General features: G+C 45.6%; 3 protein-coding genes across 5 annotated transcripts in view; 1 reads left to right on the top strand and 2 right to left on the bottom strand.

Annotated features, from left to right (window-relative positions):
- The window catches only part of urod (uroporphyrinogen decarboxylase), a 56,460-nt gene that overhangs the window by 18,187 nt on the left and 13,549 nt on the right, over positions 1 to 24,724 (top strand). The window contains exons 2-3 of one of the 3 annotated variants that reach the window (XM_079512129.1): positions 20,187 to 20,298; positions 23,659 to 23,771. In XM_079512129.1, coding sequence (XP_079368255.1) covers positions 20,276 to 20,298; positions 23,659 to 23,771 — 136 coding nt within the window. In that variant the 5' untranslated portion in view covers positions 20,187 to 20,275. Of the gene's footprint in view, positions 1 to 20,105; positions 20,299 to 23,658; positions 23,772 to 23,974; positions 24,026 to 24,724 lie in introns of those variants that run through there. The other 2 variants (XM_079512128.1, XM_079512130.1) reach the window with 2 other exon arrangements.
- Positions 926 to 18,666, bottom strand: LOC306927526 (neuropilin and tolloid-like protein 1; the record flags this gene model as incomplete). The annotated part of the gene is made up of 11 exons (XM_079507297.1): positions 926 to 1,196; positions 1,939 to 2,298; positions 3,454 to 3,598; positions 4,396 to 4,509; positions 7,579 to 7,807; positions 9,705 to 9,832; positions 11,122 to 11,163; positions 14,839 to 15,087; positions 16,809 to 16,949; positions 17,672 to 17,809; positions 18,639 to 18,666. 11 exons carry the CDS (start codon positions 18,664 to 18,666, stop codon positions 926 to 928), a joined length of 1,845 nt encoding a protein of 614 aa, XP_079363423.1.
- On the bottom strand, positions 22,420 to 23,250 carry LOC306926514 (small ribosomal subunit protein uS5-like; the record flags this gene model as incomplete). Its single annotated transcript, XM_079505855.1, has 1 exon — positions 22,420 to 23,250. One exon carries the CDS (start codon positions 23,248 to 23,250, stop codon positions 22,420 to 22,422), a length of 831 nt encoding a protein of 276 aa, XP_079361981.1.

Raw genomic sequence — 24,724 nt, 5'->3', positions numbered from 1 at the left:
ACCCAATGTTTCACCCAGTGTTCTCTTCTCTTTTTTAACGTGCACTCCGCTGTTTGCATCACGATTCCAATGGCGATTTAATCGCGATACAACATTGTGACCAGTTTGTATGGATTTTAATCGATTTACGATATATCGTTGTATGCCTTTGATTGATTGATTGAAATATGTATTAACAGTTTGCAGAATTACAGTACATTTCAAGCACAAACTCAATACAAAGACTGTTAACTGTGAGTGGACGACCCAATTAAGCATTACACTTGTTTACAAGAGGGTCCACCATGTTCAATTCATCGAAACATTTAGAGACGTACAAATAGACACTTCTATATAGTCAAAGAACAGAACAGGAATTCATCATAGAGGTAAAAAGGGAAAAGAAACAATTTACATATAGGCCTATCACTTTTTTAAGTACTCAAAGTCACTTTACAGATACAAAATAAAAACAACTTTATTTGGAAAATCTAGTTAAAAGGTTAAAAACTATATGAAAGAAAGGTAAAGAAAAGGGGGGTAGGGATTAGGTATAGGCAATGCAAGTCCTAATTTCAGTGTTTCAGTTTTACTGTGTCTGTCCGACTCCACACCAAGGCAACTAGTCACAAGTCTCACAACTTGCAGCAGTCTGGACTGACCATGCAGACCGGTGCCAGATGAATCCTGACAGATGAAGTGAATCATAACAGAATAATTGCACTATTATTGCCCTGCTTTTAGTTAGACTCTCACTCTGAAGTACTAATTTATGTATGGCAGATCAAATATACTCTGTATTCTGTCTTTTTAAAATGCTGACCAAGACTTCCTATGCATTTGTGCAAATTGCAAATAACGTCTATTCTATTCTATTCTATTCTATTCTCCAGTTTTTGCATTACAATATATCTTGAAAATAGCTGAAAATAGACAATCTACACATTCACAAATGGTTGGATATCACATGGTGGTGGTGCTCCTCCATCCCTGACGATCCCGGGTGGAGCTGATGGTGTTGGACGTGGTGGTGATGGCTGGTGGTGGCACCACCATCAGGGTGGTGGTGATGGCTGGTGGTGGCAGCACCATCAAAGTGGTGGTGATGGCTGCTGGTGGCACCACCATCGTCCAGCATCGAGTCATCCTCATCCTCGTCCAGCTCACAGCCATTGACTCCGTCCTGGGAGTAGCTGTGCTTCATCACCAGGATGCTCCTAACATGGGGGTCAGGGATGGGACAATATGAACATCTCTCCATTTCACGTCACGATTATTGTGACCAAGATACAGTCAATGCGATTTACGATGTTGATCGGGATAATCAAAATATGCTTAAAACTCTTAAAATTACACTTTTGTTTAACCACTAGAACCAACGCCCAGCATCCAAGTTCTGGGCCGGAACGTTTGCCAAAAACAGCCGATCTTAGATCTACAAGCTCACTGTGAGCTTGTAGATTGGCTATTTTTGGCAAAGACATTTTATAGAGAGTGTATGTTCTTTCCAGGTCCGTTTTACCAAGTATGTACCGGATATGCAGCTCGACACATAAAAGGTGAATTTATCCCAGTAAATCACGGTGGTACGATTATTTTAACCCATTTAGACCTGACACTAGATTCCACAGTTTTCTAAAAAACCTATGTTTCTATGTCAGTGGTTCTCAAACTATTTCATGTCAAGGACCCCAAAGATTATATGTATTTGGCCACAGACCACAATCTCAAATTATGTTCGCTCTGAAAGAATATATATTGAAAGATTTGCACTACATTTTCACGATTTTTCAAAAATAGCAGACCTACAAGCTCATAGCGTGGCACTCGGTGCCGTGCTATGAGCTTGTAGATCTGCTATTTTTCAATAGCTAAAGTATAACATAATGCTTAAAACACCAAAAGGGGTTCCCGCCCAGAATGGATTAATCACAATATAGGCTATAGTCCCGTCCCTACCTGGGGCCAGCCGGCATGCCGTGCTGGGACAGCAGGGGCCCCGGAGGACCCCCGCCGTCGCCATGCATGGCGGTTTCCCTCACGCTGAGGTTGCTGCGGCTGCCGTGGACGCTCCCGTGCACGCTGCCGTGCACGCTGCCGTGCACGCTGCCGTGCACGCTCTCGTGCATGCTCTCGTGCTGGGAGCCACAGTGGTGGTCGCGGATGCACTTGGAGGACGAGCGGCGGATCTTTTGGAACCTCTCGAAGTCCGAGGCCATGGCGGCGTCGGCCGGGTCACCGGACGACCGGCGCAGAGTGCACAGCTCGTAGTGCGGAGGGTCAAAGTCTGGATGGAGAGGGCCGGGGTCAAGGTCATCTCTGTGGACGCACACAGTACACACACACACACACACACACATAAACACACACACTTATGTTTGAGTTTAAAATAAAATTAAACACAAAAAGAAAGATGAGCATGACATTGTTGGCCAGAAAGAAGAGAGACCTGTCTAAAAGACCACAAGACCTCCAATACAAGACATGTTCATGTTCAAGGAAGCCACTGGAATCATTTCAGCACTTGCCGAGATCTTGCTTGAGATATAGTTAATCCAACACTGTGAACATCATTGCACCTCTATTTTTCTTTTGTCACATTTAATTTACTGTAAAATATTAATAAATATAAATATTGATTTACGAATGACATATAACTATAAATGCACACCACGTCAATTTCGACACACGCGTTCCACACCACCACAGGGAGTGCAGTGGCCAGTGTCGAGTCGATGGGACCCACGGTTGTCCAGAACCGCCCCAAAAAGGCCTTAGCCCGGGCTCTGCCCAGTGTCCATATATGGAGCTGGCCTGTTCATTCTGGTCTGCATAGACTCCATATTTGGGCATGCCTGACAAAGAACTCCATATGGGCATAAAGGGGAGAACGACATAATATCTGGGTGGAGCATGCATTTCCAACTTGCATCGTTCCAAGTAGGCCATGCAGTGCCCAACGGGCACCGCTCTAGTTTAAATTAAACTTAATCTTGGACAAAATGGAAACAAATTAACGCTGGTTGTAAAACTAGATTATGTTTACGATACATGGCCGAAGCTTACAGTGTCACGCCTGCCACACCTACCCGGTCTTCCTCCCCTTCTTTCTAACCTATGTAATTCTATAGGAGTGAGACAGAGGTGCAGGAGAGGAGGCGGAGGCAACCAATCATCTCTGCTATAAAGCCTGGTCCTACCCTTCACACCCCTGACAGATCTTCAGTCTACCTAGACCTAGTCAGTAGTCAGTCATGTGCCACTCGGGCTAGCAGCAACTTATCACTCTGTGTGTTATCCTGCATACTTACATCTCTCTCCTGTGTTTGCAGTACCTCCTACCACCCTGGACCTGGAAATTGGAAGCTTGCCTAACCTGCCTCTGTCTGCCATCTGTACACTCTGCTCTGCTCCTGAACTTTACCTGAAGTATATCATTAAATCTATATTCTAAAACGGCAACTCTGTCTGTACCTGTGTATGATGTATTTCTTGCGCGGCTGTTTGATCTGGATGATGCAGGAGATGACGAGCATGATGACAGTCAGAACGCACGACACGCCGATGATGGTGAGGTTGGTGTTGTCCAGGGTCTCCAGGATGCTGGGCTTTCTCTTCTCTGGTTACAGGAGGGAAAGAGTAGAGCAACGCTTTACTATAATACTATAATACTGGGCTTCTCTTCTCTGGTTACCGGAGGAAAAGAGTAGAGCAACGCTTTACTATAATACTATAATACTGGGCTTTCTCTTCTCTGGTTACAGGAGGGAAAGAGAGCAACGCTATAATACTATAATACTGGGCTTCTCTTCTCTGGTTACAGGAGGGAAAGAGAGCAACGCTTTCTTAGAGCTTTGTTCCAAAATAGGAGACTTCCATGGAAGACAAATTATACAATAACACAGTGTGAAAATTATTTGCAATAACGTAGTATCCTGCATGGTGGTTTCCCAGATAGTGGATTAGTCCAAACTTTCAGGAAAACCTAGACCTTTATTAGTACATTTAGTATGTACAGTACAGGATTGACAACCACTGACTTTCTTTTTAGAATCAGCCTCAGCTCTTAACCCATGTTATACTTAAGCTATTGAAAAGCGAGCTTGTAGATCTGCTATTTTAGAAAAATCGTGAAAATGATGCAAATCTTTGAATATATATTTTTTCATAGTTTTGAACTCATATCTTTGCTTGGGAGGGGGGTTCCGTGGAACTACATATTTTCAGATGGGGGTCCGCAGCCAAATACAGATAATTCCGGGGGTCCTTGACGTGAAAAAGGTCGAGCAACACTGACATAGAAACATCAGAAAACTGTTAGGATTTAGAAGAACCTTTTCGTTTAGAATGGGCCTCACCTTTACAGGTTGTTTAGAATGGGCCTCACCTTTACAGGTTGTTTAGAATGGGCCTCACCTTTACAGTGGTTCTCATCCCACGGATAGACACAGTTCTGGACGCCGTTGCACACCAGCGTGGTGTTGATGCACATGTTACTGTGGCAGAAGAACGTGTCATCGTCACACGGAGCTGAAAGAACACACATGTTACTGTGGCAGAAGAACGTGTCATCGTCACACGGAGCTGAAAGAACACACATGTTACTGTGGCAGAAGAACGTGTCATCGTCACACGGAGCTGAAAGAACACACATGTTACTGTGGCAGAAGAACGTGTCATCGTCACACGGAGCTGAAAGAACACACATGTTACTGTGGCAGAAGAACGTGTCATCGTCACACGGAGCTGAAAGAACACACATGTTACTGTGGCAGAAGAACGTGTCATCGTCACACGGAGCTGAAAGAACACACATGTTACTGTGGCAGAAGAACGTGTCATCGTCACACGGAGCTGAAAGAACACACATGTTACTGTGGCAGAAGAACGTATCATCGTCACACGGAGCTGAAAGAACACACATGTTACTGTGGCAGAAGAACGTGTCATCGTCACACGGAGCTGAAAGAACACACATGTTACTGTGGCAGAAGAACGTGTCATCGTCACACGGAGCTGAAAGAACACACATGTTACTGTGGCAGAAGAACGTGTCATCGTCACACGGAGCTGAAAGAACACACATGTTACTGTGGCAGAAGAACGTGTCATCGTCACACGGAGCTGAAAGAACACACATGTTACTGTGGCAGAAGAACGTGTCATCGTCACACGGAGCTGGAAGAACACAAACCCACATGTTACTGTGGCAGAAGAACGTGTCATCGTCACACGGAGCTGAAAGAACACAAACCCACATGTTACTGTGGCAGAAGAACGTGTCATCGTCACACGGAGCTGAAAGAACACAAACCCACATGTTACTGTGACAGAAGAACGTGTCATCGTCACACGGAGCTGGAAGAACACAAACCCACATGTTACTGTGGCAGAAGAACGTGTCATCGTCACACGGAGCTGAAAGAACACACATGTTACTGTGGCAGAAGAACGTGTCATCGTCACACGGAGCTGGAAGAACACAAACCCACATGTTACTGTGGCAGAAGAACGTGTCATCGTCACACGGAGCTGGAAGAACACAAACCCACATGTTACTGTGGCAGAAGAACGTGTCATCGTCACACGGAGCTGAAAGAACACAAACCCACATGTTACTGTGGCAGAAGAACGTGTCATCGTCACACGGAGCTGGAAGAACACAAACCCACATGTTACTGTGGCAGAAGAACGTGTCATCGTCACACGGAGCTGAAAGAACACACATGTTACTGTGGCAGAAGAACGTGTCATCGTCACACGGAGCTGAAAGAACACAAACCCACATGTTACTGTGGCAGAAGAACGTGTCATCGTCACACGGAGCTGGAAGAACACACATGTTACTGTGGCAGAAGAACGTGTCATCGTCACACGGAGCTGGAAGAACACACATGTTACTGTGGCAGAAGAACGTGTCATCGTCACACGGAGCTGGAAGAACACACATGTTACTGTGGCAGAAGAACGTGTCATCGTCACACGGAGCTGGAAGAACACAAACCCACATGTTACTGTGGCAGAAGAACGTGTCATCGTCACACGGAGCTGGAAGAACACAAACCCACATGTTACTGTGGCAGAAGAACGTGTCATCGTCACACGGAGCTGAAAGAACACAAACCCACATGTTACTGTGGCAGAAGAACGTGTCATCGTCACACGGAGCTGAAAGAACACACATGTTACTGTGGCAGAAGAACGTGTCATCGTCACACGGAGCTGAAAGAACACACATGTTACTGTGGCAGAAGAACGTGTCATCGTCACACGGAGCTGAAAGAACACACATGTTACTGTGACAGAAGAACGTGTCATCGTCACACGGAGCTGGAAGAACACAAACCAGGTATGAAATGTTACAAATTGTCACCTTCTTAAACTAATGGCGTAAGGATTGTATACCTGTTACAATGCGCTAGGACTAGACTAGACCCCTGGGAGAGATGTGTTGGGAACACCCCGCCATACCATCCGCTCACAGTACTTATCGCTTGACTTGCCACACCCAAAACGTGCTACTCGTTGCTGGTGCCCGGGATTGAACCCATTACCTTATGGTCTAAAGATGAGAGCACTACGAACTGAGTCTGACATACCCGGACAATGACTAAAGGCCCACGCAAACTCCACTTTTAGGTGATAACCTGCTCACCTTTCAGGTGCTGTCAGTTAGTAAAAACAGAGATGTGTTGGGGGGTGAGCAGTGCCAGTGAGTCCCTTATCACCGTGGTGAGCATAGGTGTCTCTGCTAAAACTGAAGTTTGTGTGGGCCTTGATGCCTAGTCATTTAATGATTACATATAGGTTATATAGTGTGAAATCTTTGCCCAGGTTAGGTAGCAGCAGAGCTACAGTACGTATACTGTATGAATACAGACATATCACGTTTAAAATATTTACTTAACTACTAAGATATCTCAAAACTGCTAGCAGAGTTTGTAAATTAATTGCAGCCATAATATCTAAGTACACTCACGTGGATGGAGGTTGTGAACGGGACTCCCTTTTCTGCTGAGCCTGGGAGTCGATGGGCGCTGATGGGGCGCTTGTTTATATATAACTCTATGGACTAGACCCGCCGTCTCAAGCTAACTTGAGCCACGTGAGACTGGCACCAGGCGAGCTAAAGCGAGCGAGTTGCGAAGTTCGCTTATAGCTGACTCAGGGCCGTTCAGGTTGCGACCCGATAGGCAGAGAATAGTAAATAATGTTCTGGCGAGAGCGTTGTCCCCATAACCCCGCCATACTAGTAGTAGCCGGCACTGTAAAGCAAGCGTCCCATCAGCGCCCATCGACTGAGTCCCAGGCTCCCAATTAATAATTAAGGGAGCCCCGGTTGTGAACTATAGCAGGATCAAGTACACTCACGTGGATGGAAGGTGGTGAACAGGATCAAGTACACTCACGTGGATGGAAGGTGGTGAACAGGATCAAGTACACTCACGTGGATGGAAGGTGGTGAACAGGATCAAGTACACTCACGTGGATGGAAGGTGGTGAACAGGATCAAGTACACTCACGTGGATGGAAGGTGGTGAACAGGATCAAGTACACTCACGTGGATGGAAGGTGGTGAACAGGATCAAGTACACTCACGTGGATGGAAGGTGGTGAACAGGATCTTGGCCCGGCTCTTCCGGCTCCCCTCGTCGGCCCAGAGGCGCACCACGGCCACGGACGTGTCGAGCATGACGTCGTTGGCCACGGTGGAGCAGAACTTGTTCCTCAGGTGTTCCACGGAGCTGCTGCCGTCGTAGATGGCCACGAAGTTCCTCTTGCAGTCGTTGGAGTTGTGCATCTCGTACTCCAGGAAACGCACGTAAACCTGCGGACGGGCGGGGGTGGAGTGCAGTGTTGAATGATGTCCAATCCCCCCCCCAATCTGGTCCTTGGTCTCCCACGGTTTCCCAAACAGTGGGTCGGGACCCATTTGTGGGTCGCGGAACACATTGTTATCCCCTCTTAGTTTTTGTTTCCTACATTTGTTTTTTTAATTATTATTATTTCAAAACATTCCCAAAAAAGCAAAACCTTTCATGAATTAATAACAATATCCAACGATTCTTCTTCAGTAATGCCATGAAATGAAAGATAATTCAAAGAAAGTCCATGAATTAGAACAAATATTGAAAAAGTAGTGAAAATAGCCGATCTACAAGCTCACAACGTGGCGCAAAGCGACACGTTGTGAGCTTGTAGATCTGCTATTTTCACTAGTTTGGGTGAATATCTAATTTCTGTTTTGGGTCACGGGCTGAAAGGTTTGGGAACCACTGTCCCACGGGTTCTCTTCCCAGTGGGACGTGGAGCGAGGACCTCCCTAGGGAGACGCTCGGGGAGTCGGGATGCATCCGTACTAGATGCCCAAACCACCTAAGCTAGCTCCTTTCCAAGTCAAGTCTCTCTCGTCTGACTGAACTTCTCACCCTATCTCTAAAGGAGATGCCGGCCACACCGGTCTGAGAAAACTCATTAAGGCCACTTCTTATTCCGCGATCTTATTCTTTCGGTCATGACCCACACTTTACCCCTAAACACATAAACCTGTGACGTGGCAGTGAAGTTGAACTGGTGTCTGCTACGTGTCGTGGAATAGTTCGTTTTACATACATAGCCTAAATATGCAGCAAGAAATGTGCACCAAACATCAACAGCCAATAACAGCAACAATAGAGCGTTGCAGTCCCGCCCCCTTTCATGACGACTACAGGCCCAGGAAATGAATCACAATGCATTTTTCCCATAGACATTTCAAAAAGTATTTATTTAAAGACCTTTTAAGCGTCGTACGAAGCCAACTCGAGTCGTGACAAATCATGACAACACACCCCATATTTTGGACCAAACAAATAATTACATAGAAGAACTAGAAAAAGTGCCCTTCTGGGCACAGGTCTCCACCAGGAGGATAGGATTGTGTGTGATGTTTAGCAAAATGTTTAGGAGTAATATAAACATGTTTATTTGTGTGTGTGTGTGTGTGTGTGTGTGTGTGTGTGTGTGTGTGTGTGTGTGTGTGTGTGTGTGTGTGTGTGTGTGTGACGCGACTTGGCCTGTTGTAGCGCCACCATGAGGCTGATTTGAAAACTGTCAAGTGGCATTTCTTCCTCAGCCTAGTAGTGGGAATAGGCATGCACAGTTTCACCGCAATCGGACGCTGCGTTGCGGAGTTGTGGCAATTTGTACAAAACGGGTACAAAACGGGCTGCTCCTGAAAACTTTAGAAGCCAATCGTAGCCAATCAGGATGGATAATTATGAGAAATCAAACAAATCACATGATCACATGACTATGGAGAGCATGTGTACCGATTTGCGTGAAATTTGGATAAAATCTGAAGGAGTAATATTAGAAAATGTGTTTTACATATGTCGGCCTACTGGTGGCGCTATAAAGAGCAGATGTGAAAAATTCCAGGCAAAGGTTTTTCCTTGGCCTCTAGGGAGTGTGCATACATGGTTTTACACAGATCGGTGCAGTTATAGGTAAAAACACAAATCGGCCAGTTATAGCGCCACCATGAGGCTGAGTTGAAAATATTCAAGTGGCATTTCTTCCTTGACCTAGTGGGAATGTGCGTGCAAAATTTCACTTTCTGAAATGTCTATGAGGAAAATGAACGGAGAATCATTTCCTGGGCCCTGGTAGGGGGCGGGGCTCTATTACGCTGTCGCCACCAGTGAACATATACTGTATCATTGATTCAACACTAGCATACGTACCCTGGATCTTGGTGGAGCCCTGATGTACCACCTGCAGTCCACAGCATCCTTCATCAGCGCCGGGTTATGCTGGCCGATCTGGGTAGAATCGATGATGCCCTCTGGACCGCTCAGCTCAAAGTCACACACTGGACAGAGTAATGTGTGGACCGCTCAGCTCAAAGTCACACACTGGACAGAGTAATGTGTGGACCGCTCAGCTCAAAGTCACACACTGGACAGAGTAATGTGTGGACCGCTCAGCTCAAAGTCACACACTGACTGGACAGAGTAATGTGTGGACCGCTCAGCTCAAAGTCACACACTGGACAGAGTTATGTGTGGACCGCTCAGCTCAAAGTCACACACTGGACAGAGTAATGTGTGGACCGCTCAGCTCAAAGTCACACACTGGACAGAGTAATGTACGGACCGCTCAGCTCAAAGTCACATACTGGACAGAGTAATGTGTGGACCGCTCAGCTCAAAGTCACACACTGGACAGAGTAATGTGTGGACCGCTCAGCTCAAAGTCACACACTGACTGGACAGAGTAATGTGTGGACCGCTCAGCTCAAAGTCACACACTGGACAGAGTAATGTGTGGACCGCTCAACTCAAAGTCACACACTGGACAGAGTAATGTGTGGACCGCTCAGCTCAAAGTCACACACTGGACAGAGTAATGTGTGGACCGCTCAGCTCAAAGTCACACACTGGACAGAGTAATGTGTGGACCAGCGATTCTTTCTCACCTTTTCTTTACTGCCTATAGGACGACTTTGGACGAGTTTTGAGCAAAGTCACAGACTGCCAAGGATGACTGACTTTCTTTGGACTTTGGACGAGTTATTAGGTTAATTATTTGTATAGAGCGGTACCCGTTGGAGCCTCTACAGTGGTGCCCATTGGGCACTGGCCTACTTGAAGTTGGAACGATGCAAGTTGGAAATGCATGCCCCACCCAGATATTATGTCTGTGTCCCTTTTATGCCCATATATGGAGTTCTTTGTCAGGCATGCCCAGATATGGAGTCTATGCAGATGTCAGAATGATGTCAGAACAGGCCAGCTCCATATGGATACTGGGCAGGGGCCCTGCATGTCCAGAGCTCGGGATGAGGTATTTTTGTGGCGGTTCTGGACAACCGTGGGTCCGACCGACTCGACACTGGGCACTGCACCCCCTGTGGTGGGGTGGAACACGTGTGTCGAATTTGAATCTTCGTCGATCTTAAAACGCTGTATGGTTTGAGGGTTGTGTTGTCAAATATATTACATGCTATGTATTGATATTTGTGATAGGCAAAATCTAAAAACATTGATCAGGAAGAAATTAATGTGTTTGTGTAGGCTATAATGTCCTAGTTGTGCACTATGACTAAAATAAATATTTGCACATTTTGTGTAGCCTGTATTTCTGGTGTTGTATACTTACAGGGCAGAGGTGGGACTGCTGCAAGATGTTGGAAGTCAGGATCTAACGGTATGAAGGACATCAGAGTTAATAAAGACAATAACTCACTTAAACAATACACTTTGTTGACCAGGGTTTTCTTTTTTGCCTGTTTGCTGACATGCCCAGAATAGGGAGGCTAGGGTGGATAAAAAGGGTGGTAGAAAGCTGTCGTTCCCTGATGTCATCGCTAGGGACACATGTATGCTTCAGTAGGCAGGAACTGGGGGTGGCAAAGAAGGAACGGGAAGTCTGGCGTAGCATTGTGGAATCCATGATCTCGACCGCGGTCAAAAAATGATGATGATGAGGGTGGATAATTTGGTGTTTAGGGTAGACCCTAAAATGAAGCCTGCACTTATAGTCGGAATAGACTATATAATGCCACTCTATTCCCTATCCAAGGGGCTTTACATAGATTTAAAATATTACACGAGAGGGTGTGCTTTACCATCATTAATGGAACACCTGCGTTGCTGCAGGAACGAGCCGATAGGGCAGTTCCGTATAAGCATGATGACCCTCAAGTGTAATATTGCGATTATACCAAAGAAAAAAACATGTCAACTCAATTTCATTACAACTAAGATTTGCTCAAAACATATTGTTTTATAGACAGATGTAGCCACTACGACCAAGTCTGCTCTGGGAGAGCAGCAAGTTATGTTTTGATTAGGTCATGCCCGTTTGAAGCACGGCTAGATGGCTCCTTCAACCAATCAGATTGCTTCCTCGCAATGTGCATTACATTAAACACATTCATACACCGATGGCGGGGGAAGCCATGCAAGGCACCAACGTGCACATCGGGAGAAATTAGGGGTTCATCGTCTTGCTCAAGGACACTTCGACACTAATGCTTTAGGGCGGCTCTGGCTCATGAGGTAGAGCAGGTCAGCCAATGATCCGTTGGTCGGCCGTTCGAATCCCGGCTCCTCTTCCTGTCCACATGTCGAGGTGTCCTTGGGCAAGACACTGAACCCTGCATTGCCTCCAGAGGTTTCCACCATTGGTGTGTGAATGTGGGAAGTGAGGAAGCTGGCGTCGACTGTTCGCCGCTTCACCTCCCAATGTATGAATGGATGGACCATTGTAAAGCGCTTTGAGCGCTTTGAGTTTTATGCACGTAGTGCATATGGAACTGGGAACCTTGCATTTCTCATGTGGCCACTCTACCGGTATAATCCACGGTAGCCCATGAATGGGAGCTCACGGAGCAAAAACATGGAGTGTGCGTGGAGACAGAGAGGATGGAGATGTGTGTGTGCTATAGCTTTGTACCGATGATGAATCTGGTAGCTATAGGTGGATTATTACTCCAGCTTAGTCCAGGACAGATTAGGGTCCAGCAGTGATGAGAACCCAGCCATGAAAATGTCATAATTTTTCTTCTCCCAGCATCTGTGAGAGCGGGGGGGGGGGGGGGGGGGGGAGAAAAATGTACTGTTCTCTCTCACACAATATCAAGCCGATATATGATATTGTGTGAGAGAGAGCAGTTCATTTTGCACCGTCCAGTATTCAATTTATCTTAAATTATTTTATTTTTTCCCACTCACTTTTGTATGCTTTCGTTTGGAGACTTGAAGACAATTAATGCTTTTGAGGGTAACATTTACCAGTCGGGGCTCTTTATTAATCCTCAAATATTTCGTACGTCATCCGCTTTAATTTGCTTGTGTGAGATTATTCAAATTGTAATCGGTGTACATCTCTGTGTGTACGATGTTCATGTGCGTGCGTGCATGTGAGTGAAACACAGAGGCTTCAGAATCTTTGCATTGTGTGTGTGTGTGTGTGTGTGTGTGTGTGTGTGTGTGTGTGTGTGTGTGTGTGTGTGTGTGTGTGTGTGTGTGTGTGTGTGTGTGTGTGTGTGTGTGTGTGTGTGTGTGTGTGTGTGTGACAAAGGAGAAATGTGGAGGAGAAAAAGGGTTAAGACAGAGCCTGTAAATCTTCTCCTAATCTCATTCATCCCGAAACAAATTATCTATGTATACTTAAAGGGGAATGCCACTCATTTTCAACATTGAACTATGTCATTTATATACCTTAGAGTCGTCGTGTGGATGGCGCGCTACGAGCTTGTAGATCTGCTATTTTTCAATAGCTAAAGCATAACATAATGCTAACACCAAAAGGGGTTCCCGCCCAAAATGGGTTAAACATTAAGGTACACCAACAACAAACCAAATCACATACAATCAAAATCTTCTTTTAAGGCTGATCTGTGAGCCTTAAACCTAATTTGAGTCAGTTCAGTTGTATAATAGTATACATTACAGATTACTATGTCAGAATAAAAGCAAGAAGATAAAATCGGTAGCTTGTAGAGAGAGAGAGAGAGAGGGAGAGAGGGGAGAGAGAGAGAGAGAGAGAGAGAGAGAGAGAGAGAGAGAGAGAGAGAGAGAGAGAGAGAGAGAGAGAGAGAGAGAGAGAGAAAAGGAGAGAGAGAGGGAGAGAGGGAGAGAGGGAGAGAGAGAGAGAGAGAGAGAGAGAGGGAGAGAGGGAGAGAGAGAGAGAGAGAGAGAGAGAGAGAGAGAGAGGATGAATTAATTATCTTTCCTGCCAATCACGAGGAAAGTTTTCAAATAAATGTAGTGCAGTAAAAGTACAATAATTGACTCTGAGATGTATTGGAGTAGAAGTACCAAGTATTGGAAATTGTAATTACTCATAAGTAAAGTACAGATACCTCAAAGTTGTAGCCTACTTATGTACGTAAAATCTGAATCCCACCCACCCCTTTTTCCCCTCACTGTATGTTTATTTTCCATTTTTTACCTCCTTTATGATGAATTCCTGTTCTGTTCTTTGACTATATAGGCCTACTGTAGAAGTGTCTATTTGTACGTCTCTAAATGTTTTGATGAATTGAACAAGGTGGACCCTCTTGTAAACAAGTGTAATGCTTAATTAGGTCGTCCACTCACAGTTAACAGTCTTTGTATTGAGTTTGTGCTTGAAATGTACTGTAATTCTGCAAACTGTTAATAAATATTTCAATCAATCAATCAAAGGCATACAACGATATCGTATATCGTAAATCGATTCAAATCCATACAAACTGGTCACAATGTTGTATCGCGATTAAATCGCCATTGGAATCGTGATGCAAAACAGCAGAGGGCACGTTAAAAAAGAGAAGAGAACACTGGGTGAAAAATTGGGTTGCAAAATCGGATAGAACAATTTAAAATAAAAATCGTATTGTGAACCTATGTCGTGATTTGAATCGTATCGTGATAGTTGAATGAATCGTTACATGCCTAGTAAATTGTACGTGGTATTATTATTATTCTTAGGCTATTATTAAAACTGGGACCAAAACATATTTACGACTTTTGGTGAACAATCCAAATATCCCCCAACATCTACAATGACTTTGCTGAATAACAAAGTAGGAAAATGGATTTGATTAATTTGCACCTCGATCATGTTTTTTCTTTTGTTTTTTTTTGTTTTGTATGTGCTGCTTTATTAGTTTGATTTTACCTGAATCTGATCCTTTCTTTTGCCTGGTTTATTTGATGTGTTCGTAGGCCTGGTTGTTGAAATGAAATTATTACTATATTTACCCAGGGTATCTGGGCTAAGCTCAAGAACTTGTTTCCAACAGTATACTTGAGTAGGCCTAGTTACTTTACATCATTGGCGTATCGGGCAGAGAAGCCGATGGCCTCCAGCTCGCTGTCTGCTCACCTGGTGTGAAGTTGTAGCGGGCAGAGAAGCCGGTGGCCTCCAGCTCGCTGTCGGCCACAAACTTTATGAAGAGGTAGCGTCCGGTGGAGCGCACGTACAGAGGGCTCTCCTGGCCGCAGTAGCGGCCGATGATGGGCGAGAAGACGAAGGGGCCGTCGCGCACCTCGATGTGGTCAAACTGACAGTCCCACGAAGGCTCGATGGAGTACTTGTCATCAAAGAACAGGTCGATGCACTGCCGGGGGGAGGCTGCATGGGGAGAGGGGGAGGAAGAGGAGGAGGAGGAGGAGGAGGAGGAGGAGGGGGAGGAAGAGGAGGAGGAGGATTGGGGAACAAAAGGAGTTACAAAAGGCCTTTTCACCAATTGAGGGTAAAAACACCAAATGATCTTGTGCCGGTTATTGCCTGCCAGGCCTGCCTGGTGGTTGGTCTTAAAATCAGTTGTGGTGCAAACCTATGCCATGTAGATCATCTAACTAGGGCCCTCGGTGTTCATTCAAGTCTGTGAGAGGATAAGATTTACCCAAATGGCAACTCTCAGAATTAAATGAATAAATACAGGGTTTTCACTTTATAATTCCCCACCAAGCATGGGTGAATCGTCACCTTTTGTAATGTAGACACATTCCCTGTCTGCTGGCGCAGGGCCGGTTCTATGGGGGGGCAGGGGTTGGCAGGGCCCACCCAAACGTGCGTCCTGCCCAAACAATCAAAGGTTGTGGGACTACAAATATCTGTACCATTTATCATTTCTGATTGGGTGGGCAGAATTTTTAGAGACATTTAGACCCACCTGAACACTGTTTGCCATCAGTGCTCTTAACCGACAGGGTGCTGATGGAAATAGTTTTTTGTCGGTCAAAGAAGGAGAAGATGGATATATGGATAGATACACTGATATGATGATAGCATACAGTTTTCTATGCATTTTCGGGGGTTTCTGGGATTTGACCCCACCAAAACAAAGCGCAAGGTTGCCCCCTATTTCTATTCGTACTGTCCAAGTGGGGTAGGCATTTAGAACCGTCCCTGTCTGCTGGGTGGGTATTTCTCATGACTGAAGCCCTCTCATATACCTTCTATAATGTAGACACATTCCCTGTCTGCTGGGTGGGTATTTCTCATGACTGAAGCCCCCTCATACCTTCTATAATGTAGACACATTCCCTGTCTGCTGGGTGGGTATTTCTCATGACTGAAGCCCTCTCATACCTTCTATAATGTAAACACATTCCCTGTCTGCTGGGTAGGTATTTCTCATGACTGAAGCCGCCTCATATACCTTCTATAATGTAGATACATTCCCTGTCTGCTGGGTGGGTATTTCTCATGACTGAAGCCGCCTCATATACCTTCTATAATGTAGACACATTCCCTGTCTGCTGGGTGGGTATTTCTCATGACTGAAGCCCCCTCATACCTTCTATAATGTAGACACATTCCCTGTCTGCTGGGTGGGTATTTATCATGACTGAAGCCCTCTCATACCTTCTATAATGTAGACACATTCCCTGTCTGCTGGGTGGGTATTTATCATGACTGAAGCCCTCTCATATACCTTCTATAATGTAGATACATTCCCTGTCTGCTGGGTGGGTATTTCTCATGACTGAAGCCGCCTCATATACCTTCTATAATGTAGACACATTCCCTGTCTGCTGGGTGGGTATTTCTCATGACTGAAGCCCCCTCATACCTTCTATAATGTAGACACATTCCCTGTCTGCTGGGTGGGTATTTCTCATGACTGAAGCCGCCTCATATACCTTCTATAATGTAGACACATTCCCTGTCTGCTGGGTGGGTATTTCTCATGACTGAAGCCCCCTCATACCTTCTATAATGTAGACACATTCCCTGTCTGCTGGGTGGGTATTTCTCATGACAGAAGCCCCCTCATACCTTCTATAATGTAGACACATTCCCTGTCTGCTGGGTGGGTATTTCTCATGACTGAAGCCCCCTCATACCTTCTATAATGTAGACACATTCCCTGTCTGCTGGGTATTTCTCAGGGTAGTCGGGCGAAGTGAAGGAGCCGCCATCTTCCTCTTTCACCCAGGTCGCCCCACCGCACTCTGCTGCCGGCGTCACCCCGGAGTTGTTCTTCACTGCAAACACAGGGAGGCAATGAAGACACGCACGCACGCACGCATGCACGCACGCACACACAGGCAGGGTCACAATATTTCTGCTAAAAGGATAACCCAAATAAGCCCTCAGCCAGGGCTTGTTTCCATTAAGATTCAATTGATTGAGTGCTCGCACTTGAAACGAAATGGAACAATGTATGTCGGGTTTGTAAGAGATGTAGGAAAGTTTGACTTTGTCTATTAGAAGTTGGGATATTGGCTATGCAACCATAAAATCATTAGCCTACACTTTTTTTTCTATAGGTGTGAAGCACCAACCAATGCATTATTATGTTCTCTCAATAAGCCGGTTTTGAAATAAATAATATTCAGTAGGCTTTTTCTTCTGTACTTTAAGGAGCATTCAGTGATTTGGGTGATTTGGAAAGCCCCCCAGTCCGCCCCGTTACCAAGATGTGCACTACAGTGGGGGGACACGCAACAGGCACAAGGCTGGGCCACCTAGCCAAAAACGAAACCTAAGGTTTTTTGACCCCCAGGGGTTAACTGGGGACAGGGAGGAACTCCTTATAATGGTCAGCACACTCTATAGTACGGAGGATTATCACAGAAAAAGAAAAAAAGAAGTGATATTTGAATTAAGTGAAATCACTGAATATACCTTTAAAACAAATTAAAATATGCCTCTGTGATGTTCAAGTTCATGTCCAGTCCAACTTCACAGTATACTGTAACTGTACCTTGAGTTTTCCTTGTAGTAGCTGTGGTAGTAGCCTCGATACCCAGGCTTTCATTTCGTTCCGTGGTCGTAGCGTTGATACCCAGGCTTTCATTCCGTACCGTGGTAGTGGACAACCCAGGTATGGTGAGACACACAACTACAGATTGGAGAGCAGAGAACATATTAATTGACCATTAGACTGAAGATCTTAATCCATTTTGACCTGAGATCAGATTCTAAAAATGTCTTCTATACATCCTGACAGTTTTCTGAAAAAGCTATGTTTCTATATGTCAGTCGTTCTTCGATTTTTCAAAAATAGCAGATCTACAAGCTCGTAGCGCGCCACTCGGTGGCGCGCTATGAGCTTGTAGATCTGCTATTTTTCAATAGCTAAAGCATAACATAATGCTAACACCAAAAGACACCACTTTAACATGCAATCAGGGACGTGCAGAGAGTGTTAGAGAGGGGGCAGGGGCTGACATCCCGTAAGAGGGCACTTTTAGACAAAAATAGCTAAAACCGCAGATCTACAAGCTCTCAACGCGTCGCGCTGCGAAGCGTTGAGAGCTTGTAGATCAGCTGTTTTCAGGGGGGGGGGGGGGGGCAACCCAGCACTCTTTAGCTATAGTGGAGATGCGGTGTGTAGCCTACAACCTGGATTTCTAAACAAATTTGTTCAACGCAAAAATGCTGCGTTCAAGTTCAGGAGACTTCGGGAAAAAAGGAATTCTCCTGAATGCTGCTTACGGCAACGCATGGAAAGGAGTGGTATTTGCATATTCTTCCACTATAGTATAAATGCTGCATTCGTGGTCTGGAGAGGGCAGTTGTTTTACAGACGGGTAAAAGGGCAGAGGCTGAAGCCCCCTTTGATGTCTATGTGTGCAACTTGCACACAGTGCAAGTCCCTGCATGTAATGTTAAGTAATGTTAAAAGTAAAGTGATACTTCTAAGAACAGGCTTTAGACAATACACTCACCAAAGAGGAGCAGGCATTTGTGCACCATCTCTGTTCCCATAGCATATATATTCACTTTAACATGCCAGTAAATTCTTGCAGAATGCTCACAACGTTGATCAAGTAAGCAATTATTTGATCGGAGTCTTCCCTAGATATGTCGTCGTGGTATGCCTATACAGTATACACTATGGATAGGTGATATACGTTACCGGCTTCGTAAAATGAGAAAATAAATCCAGGCCGATATATGTCTCATAAATCCACTATGAAGATGTGCCGGCTCCGCACCGACAGGTTCATCATACCCTCCTCTGTCCATCCAGAGCTCAATGGATTAGAGACTCCTCCTGATCACCACAAATCTTCACTATAAAGCTCCACCTATAGTCTAGATAATCCTATAAAATATATCCCCATTTGTGTCCAATTCAGAATTAAACCAAGGGATCATCTGAGACATCAATGGGCCTTGCATCTAATTACAACCCTATAGCCTATAATACAAGCCTACTTCAGGGCGGCTGTGGCTCAGGAGGTGGAGCTTGTCGTCCAATGATCCATATGGGTTGGCGGTTCGAATCCCGGCTCCTCCTGTCCACATGTCGAAGTGTCCTTGGGCAAGACACTGAACCCTGCATTGCCTCCAATGAGTTGGTCGGTGTGAGCTCACCACCGTTGATGTGTCAATGTGGGAACAAGTGAGGTCACTGGTGCCAACTGTTCGCCGCTTCACCTCCCAATGAATGAACCATATTGTAAAGCGCTTTGAGCACTTGGAAAAGCGCTATAAACATGCAATTCATCATTACTTACAATAAGTATAATTTTGAGGTACTTTTAATTTACTGGAATATTTTCTATACTTTTGCTTCTACTCCACTACATCTCAGAGAGTGTTTTTGAATATTATTACTGCAAAACATACATTAACACTTCAGCCACACATTTCGGCCATTTAGAAACAGCGATCTAGCCTATAAAGCTCACAGATCACATGTGTGTAGATCTGCTATTTTCAAAAGATTTTCATACATTTGAAAACTTGTGAAATATGGGACATTCTGCAAAATGGAGAAACTTGCCATAGACCCATATGTAGCATTTTATGTAGACAAAGGCACTATAGTAATACTATATTATCGTATATGCATAGTTTAATTGTATAGATATGACTCATGTTCTTATAGCTTAATAGGTATGATTCATGATAACTAGTTTTTATGTATGTATCGCCATGTTTTTGTTCTTGCTTAATGTAAATCGCTCTGGATTAAGACTAAGAGCGTCTGCTAAACGCCTAGATTGTGAATACTTTTACATCTGACACACCAGTTGTGAATGAAACACTCACAAGGAAACTGAACCGTTCAGACGGTGCACGAGCGACATCCCGAGGAGACTGTTATTATTGGCCATCTAGTGCACTTGTGCAAGCACGCGCTGTGATTGGGCCAGCAGAGCGACGAGCACGTGAACGATCACGTGACCACGCAAAGATGGCCGCGCCCTGAAGCAGTGGTTGTGTGTGTGAGGAAAGAACTTTTTGAATGACAGACAGACAGACAGTGTGGCGACAGACAGACAGACAGTGCAGATTAGAAGAACAGATCATCTTGTGGAGAAACCATCTTGTTGTTCTTCTCATCATCACCACCATGGACAAGGACGAGCTCATACTGTGAGTACAGTACACCTGACATTACAGCAGCATTGTTTAACAGAACATAATGATGACGTACGGCCATCTGTATCGTTCCTAATGGAACACTTTAACGTTAGCGACAGCTTTCAATTCCATTCCATTAAAAGGGCTTTGTTGGCTTGAGAAAACATGCCATGATGAGTTTACAGCCAAAGCAAAAAGCTTTCACTGTCTAGTAGTGTCTGCTGGCGTCATTGACACAGACCAGTGGTCCTTGAGGGGGTTCCAGGTGGTCCTTGAGGGGGTTCCAGGTGGTCCCCAACTGAGCTAAATGATGGAGAGTTGGTAACCAAATGGACCCTTATAGATCTTTGATTGATTGCCGATTGGCGTTTCATTTACGCATTTAGAGCTATGGACCAGAGCTAGCCGATTGGATACTTTATTAACTTGTTGAACTGTGTTAAATTGAATATCACAGCACTGACAGCAGTGTGTGCGTGGTACCAATATGTCCTCTGGGGCTGTCACAATTATGGCATTTTACTTGACAATGAATTGTCAGTCACACACCCACACTAATAATGTAACATTTGAATTGTGTTTTTGTCGTTGGAACATTGGGAATTTCTGTTTGGCTTTTAAGGCTGTGACAGAGGGGATAATGACAAAATAAATATACAAAGACGTTTAACAAAGTTCGGAAAAACCATTCATAGTGGGGAAATAGCCGATCTACAAGCTCTGAACTGGTCCAAAAATCTTTGGGAAAATGTTTGAAAAATATATATGAACATTTTTTTCAACGCGGAAAAGATTGTGACGATTATGCAAAAACATTATTGCGATTATCTCAAATAATTTCGATTAGGCGATTATATGATACTGTACTGTAATAATTGTGACAGCCTCCTCACATCTTTTCATTCAACCGTTACTATTCCCCTGCTGGTGTGAGATAAGAGAGGAGAGGAGTGGTCGCTCTGGAGGAGCTGTTGGCCCACACTTCAGATAAGAGTCAACAGAAGCTGTGCCACGGGACACTTTGATAATTATGTTTGAGTGGTGCAACCACTCCAAGGAACAGCAATGTCCGTCCTAAGTACCTATGTGATTATGTGACTATGTTTAGAGTACCAGTAGGGGCAAAAGTGGCACTGTTGTGCCAGAAACAGAGAGAGAGAGATAGTGTTGCACTGTTGCAGAGAGAGAGACAGAGAGAGAGAGGCAGGGGGAGAGGGGAGTTGCACCACTCAGTTCACACAGGTGTGATTTTTTTTGGTATATATCACTTCACTTTAGCCACTTAGCCTCTATACTTATTATTTGCAGCGTACTTGGTGTGTTCTTTTTCAATCTACACCAAATATCTTCGCCAAAAATGGCAGATCTACAAGCACACAGCTTGTAATTCTTTTTAATTATTATTATTTTTTTTTTTTAAAGATATGTTTTGGGGCTTTTTTGCCTGTATTGATATTATATAGATATAGTAGCTTGACAGGAAACAGGGAAAGAGTAGTGGGGGGGAAGACACACAGCAAAGTTCGTCGGGGTCGGGACTCGAACCCGCGACACACTGTCATGCTGGATTACCAGCCAAGGTGCCTGGACCGCTAAACCGGCCCAGGCCATAGATACGGTATATATTTTTGTCCAGCAATATGTAGGCTACTAGGCAGGAACAGGAAAAAGGTACATTTTAAAATAAAAGCTTGAGTAAATGCTGATGTAATTAAAGGTGGGTATAAAATACTTCTCGATTACGACTGGTTGTCCGAGTTTAGAACACAGTGGTGTCCGTCCGGTAAGAACTAAACCAAGATGTTTAGAACACAGTGGTGTCCGTCCGGTAAGAACTTAACCAAGATGTTTAGAACACGCCACAGTGGTGTCCGTCCGGTAAGAACTGAACCAAGATGTTTAGAACACAGTGGTGTCCGTCCGGTAAGAACTTAACCAAGATGTTTAGAACACGCCACAGTGGTGTCCGTCCGGTAAGAACTGAACCAAGATGTTTAGAACACAGTGGTGTCCGTCCGGTAAGAACTTAACCAAGATGTTTAGAACACGCCACAGTGGTGTCCGTCCGGTAAGAACTTAACCAAGATGTCTTTTTTGTTTCAATTCAGAACATTTTATTCTGTAAAAATGTTTTTAGGAGGGCGGGACAGGAGCCCTTGTGTGATTCTTGGCCAGATGTTCGGTGAACTCCTGGTAGGGAGACTTGGCGAAGACCGTGGGCTTCCACAGGTCAGGGGTCAGGTAGCTGTACGTCTTGGAGATGGCGTCAAAGGTCGCCTTGGCAAAGTTGCCCAGCGTGGCAGTGGATCCCCTGGCGGACGTGTAGCAGTCTTCCACGCCGGCCATCGTCAGCAGCTTCTTGGGCACGGGGGCCGACACGATGCCGGTGCCGCGGGGGGCGGGGATCAGGCGCACCGTGACGGAGCCGCAGCGGCCCGTCACCTTGCAGGGCACCGTGTGGGGCTTGCCGATCTTGTTTCCCCAGTACCCTCGCCGGACGGGCACGATGGACAGCTTGGCCAGGATGATGGCGCCGCGGATGGCGGTCGCCACCTCCTTGGAGCACTTGACGCCCAGGCCCACGTGACCGTTGTGGTCTCCGATGGCGACGAAGGCCTTGAACCGCGTGCGCTGTCCGGCTCTGGTCTGCTTCTGGACGGGCATGATCTTCAGAACCTCGTCCTTCAGGGCGGGGCCCAGGAAGGTGTCGATGATCTCCGACTCCTTGATGGGCAGCGAGTACAGGTAGATCTGCTCCAGGGACGTGATCTTCCCGTCCTTGACGAGGCGGCCCAGCTTGGTGACCGGAACCCACTCCTTCTCCTCGGCCTTGCCGCCGCGGCCTCCGCGGCCCCTGCCGCCGCGGCCGCCTCTGCCGCCGCGTCCCCCCCGGCCGCGACCGCGGCCCCCGCCGCCGAAACCCCCGCGAAAACCTCCTCTACCGCCGCCGCCGTCGTCCGCCATTTTGGTGATGTGTGTTAAGATAGGAAGAAGGATCGAGATGTCTTAGAAAACCCTGACACAACGATATCTAGGTTGTAAAGGCCAAATATCCTGACTACTACGGAAGGCGATGGATCTCTCTGATCTTAATTGTAATAACCACTCTTTATATATGGCTTGGCTGGATGCTTGTCACGATGACAAAGCCAGTCGGCTACGCTTGTCTAAATGACGATGCCAGTCGTCTATGTATATATATCCAAATATGGAGTTCTATATTGACCTGATGTCAACACTAGACATATCTGTTGTTTCCATATATCAAGCCAAATATCGAGATTGTAATGTTAGTTCGATCCATATTTGGAGGTAGGTAGTGAGTGAGTGAGTGATTTCATGATGTCGATCGTTTGTAATTTTTCTGTCCAGTCCCAAAGACTTCCCCCAGCTGCAGAACGACACGTTCCTGCGTGCCGCGCGAGGCCAGGACACCCCCCATGTCCCCGTGTGGTGCATGAGACAGGCTGGACGCTACCTGCCAGGTAAGGACACCCCACATGTCCCCTGTGTGGTCCATGAGACAGGCTGGGCGCTACCTGCCAGGTAAGGACACCCCACATGTCCCCCGTGTGGTCCATGAGACAGGCTGGGCGCTACCTGCCAGGTAAGGACACCCAACATGTCCCCCGTGTGGTGCATGAGACAGGCTGGGCGCTACCTGCCAGGTAAGGACAGACAGAGGACACCCCACATGTCCCCGTGTGGTGCATGAGACAGGCTGGGCGCTACCTGCCAGGTAAGGACACCCCACATGTCCCTGTGTGGTGCATGAGACAGGCCGGGCGCTACCTGCCAGGTAAGGACACCCCACATGTCCCCGTGTGGTGCAGCATGAGACAGGCTGGACGCTACCTGCCAGGTAAGGACACCCCACATGTCCCCATGTCCCCATCACATTTTTGTTAATATTTAGAATATCGCTAACACAGCTGCTGTGATCGTAGTTAGCTACCTGCTTCCTGCTCTTGTACTGAGAGACAAGGAATGGCTACATGTTTTGTTTTTCGAGCGGTTTCGTCATCGTCTCCTTTTGAAGCAAGTGGTAGTGTTTCGTTATGATGTTGAATTTAGGACATTCGATAATTCCCCAGTGGACATAATACTCTAGTCATATACGCTGTTAACCCATTTTGGGCGGGAACCCCTTTTGGTGTTCTAAGCATTATGTTATAATTTAGCTATTGAAAAATAGCAGCTATTTTTGAAAAATCGTGAAAATGTGCCTGAAATCTTTGAATATATATTCTTTCAGAGTTTCAGTTTTTAACTCAAATCTTTGCTTCTGGGGGGTCCCTGGAACAACATATTTTCAGATGGGGGTCGGCGGCATATTACATATATTTTTTGGAGTCCTTGACATGAAATATTGAGAACCACTGATAAACATGGTGTGTTTAAAAATAAAATTTAAAAATACTTTTTTTTTAATTTCGAT

This window comes from Electrona antarctica, assembly GCF_951216825.1.
Source record: "Electrona antarctica genome assembly, chromosome: 1".
Taxonomy (NCBI): Eukaryota; Metazoa; Chordata; class Actinopteri; order Myctophiformes; family Myctophidae; genus Electrona; species Electrona antarctica.
This window is presented reverse-complemented; position numbering and strand designations above follow the sequence as displayed.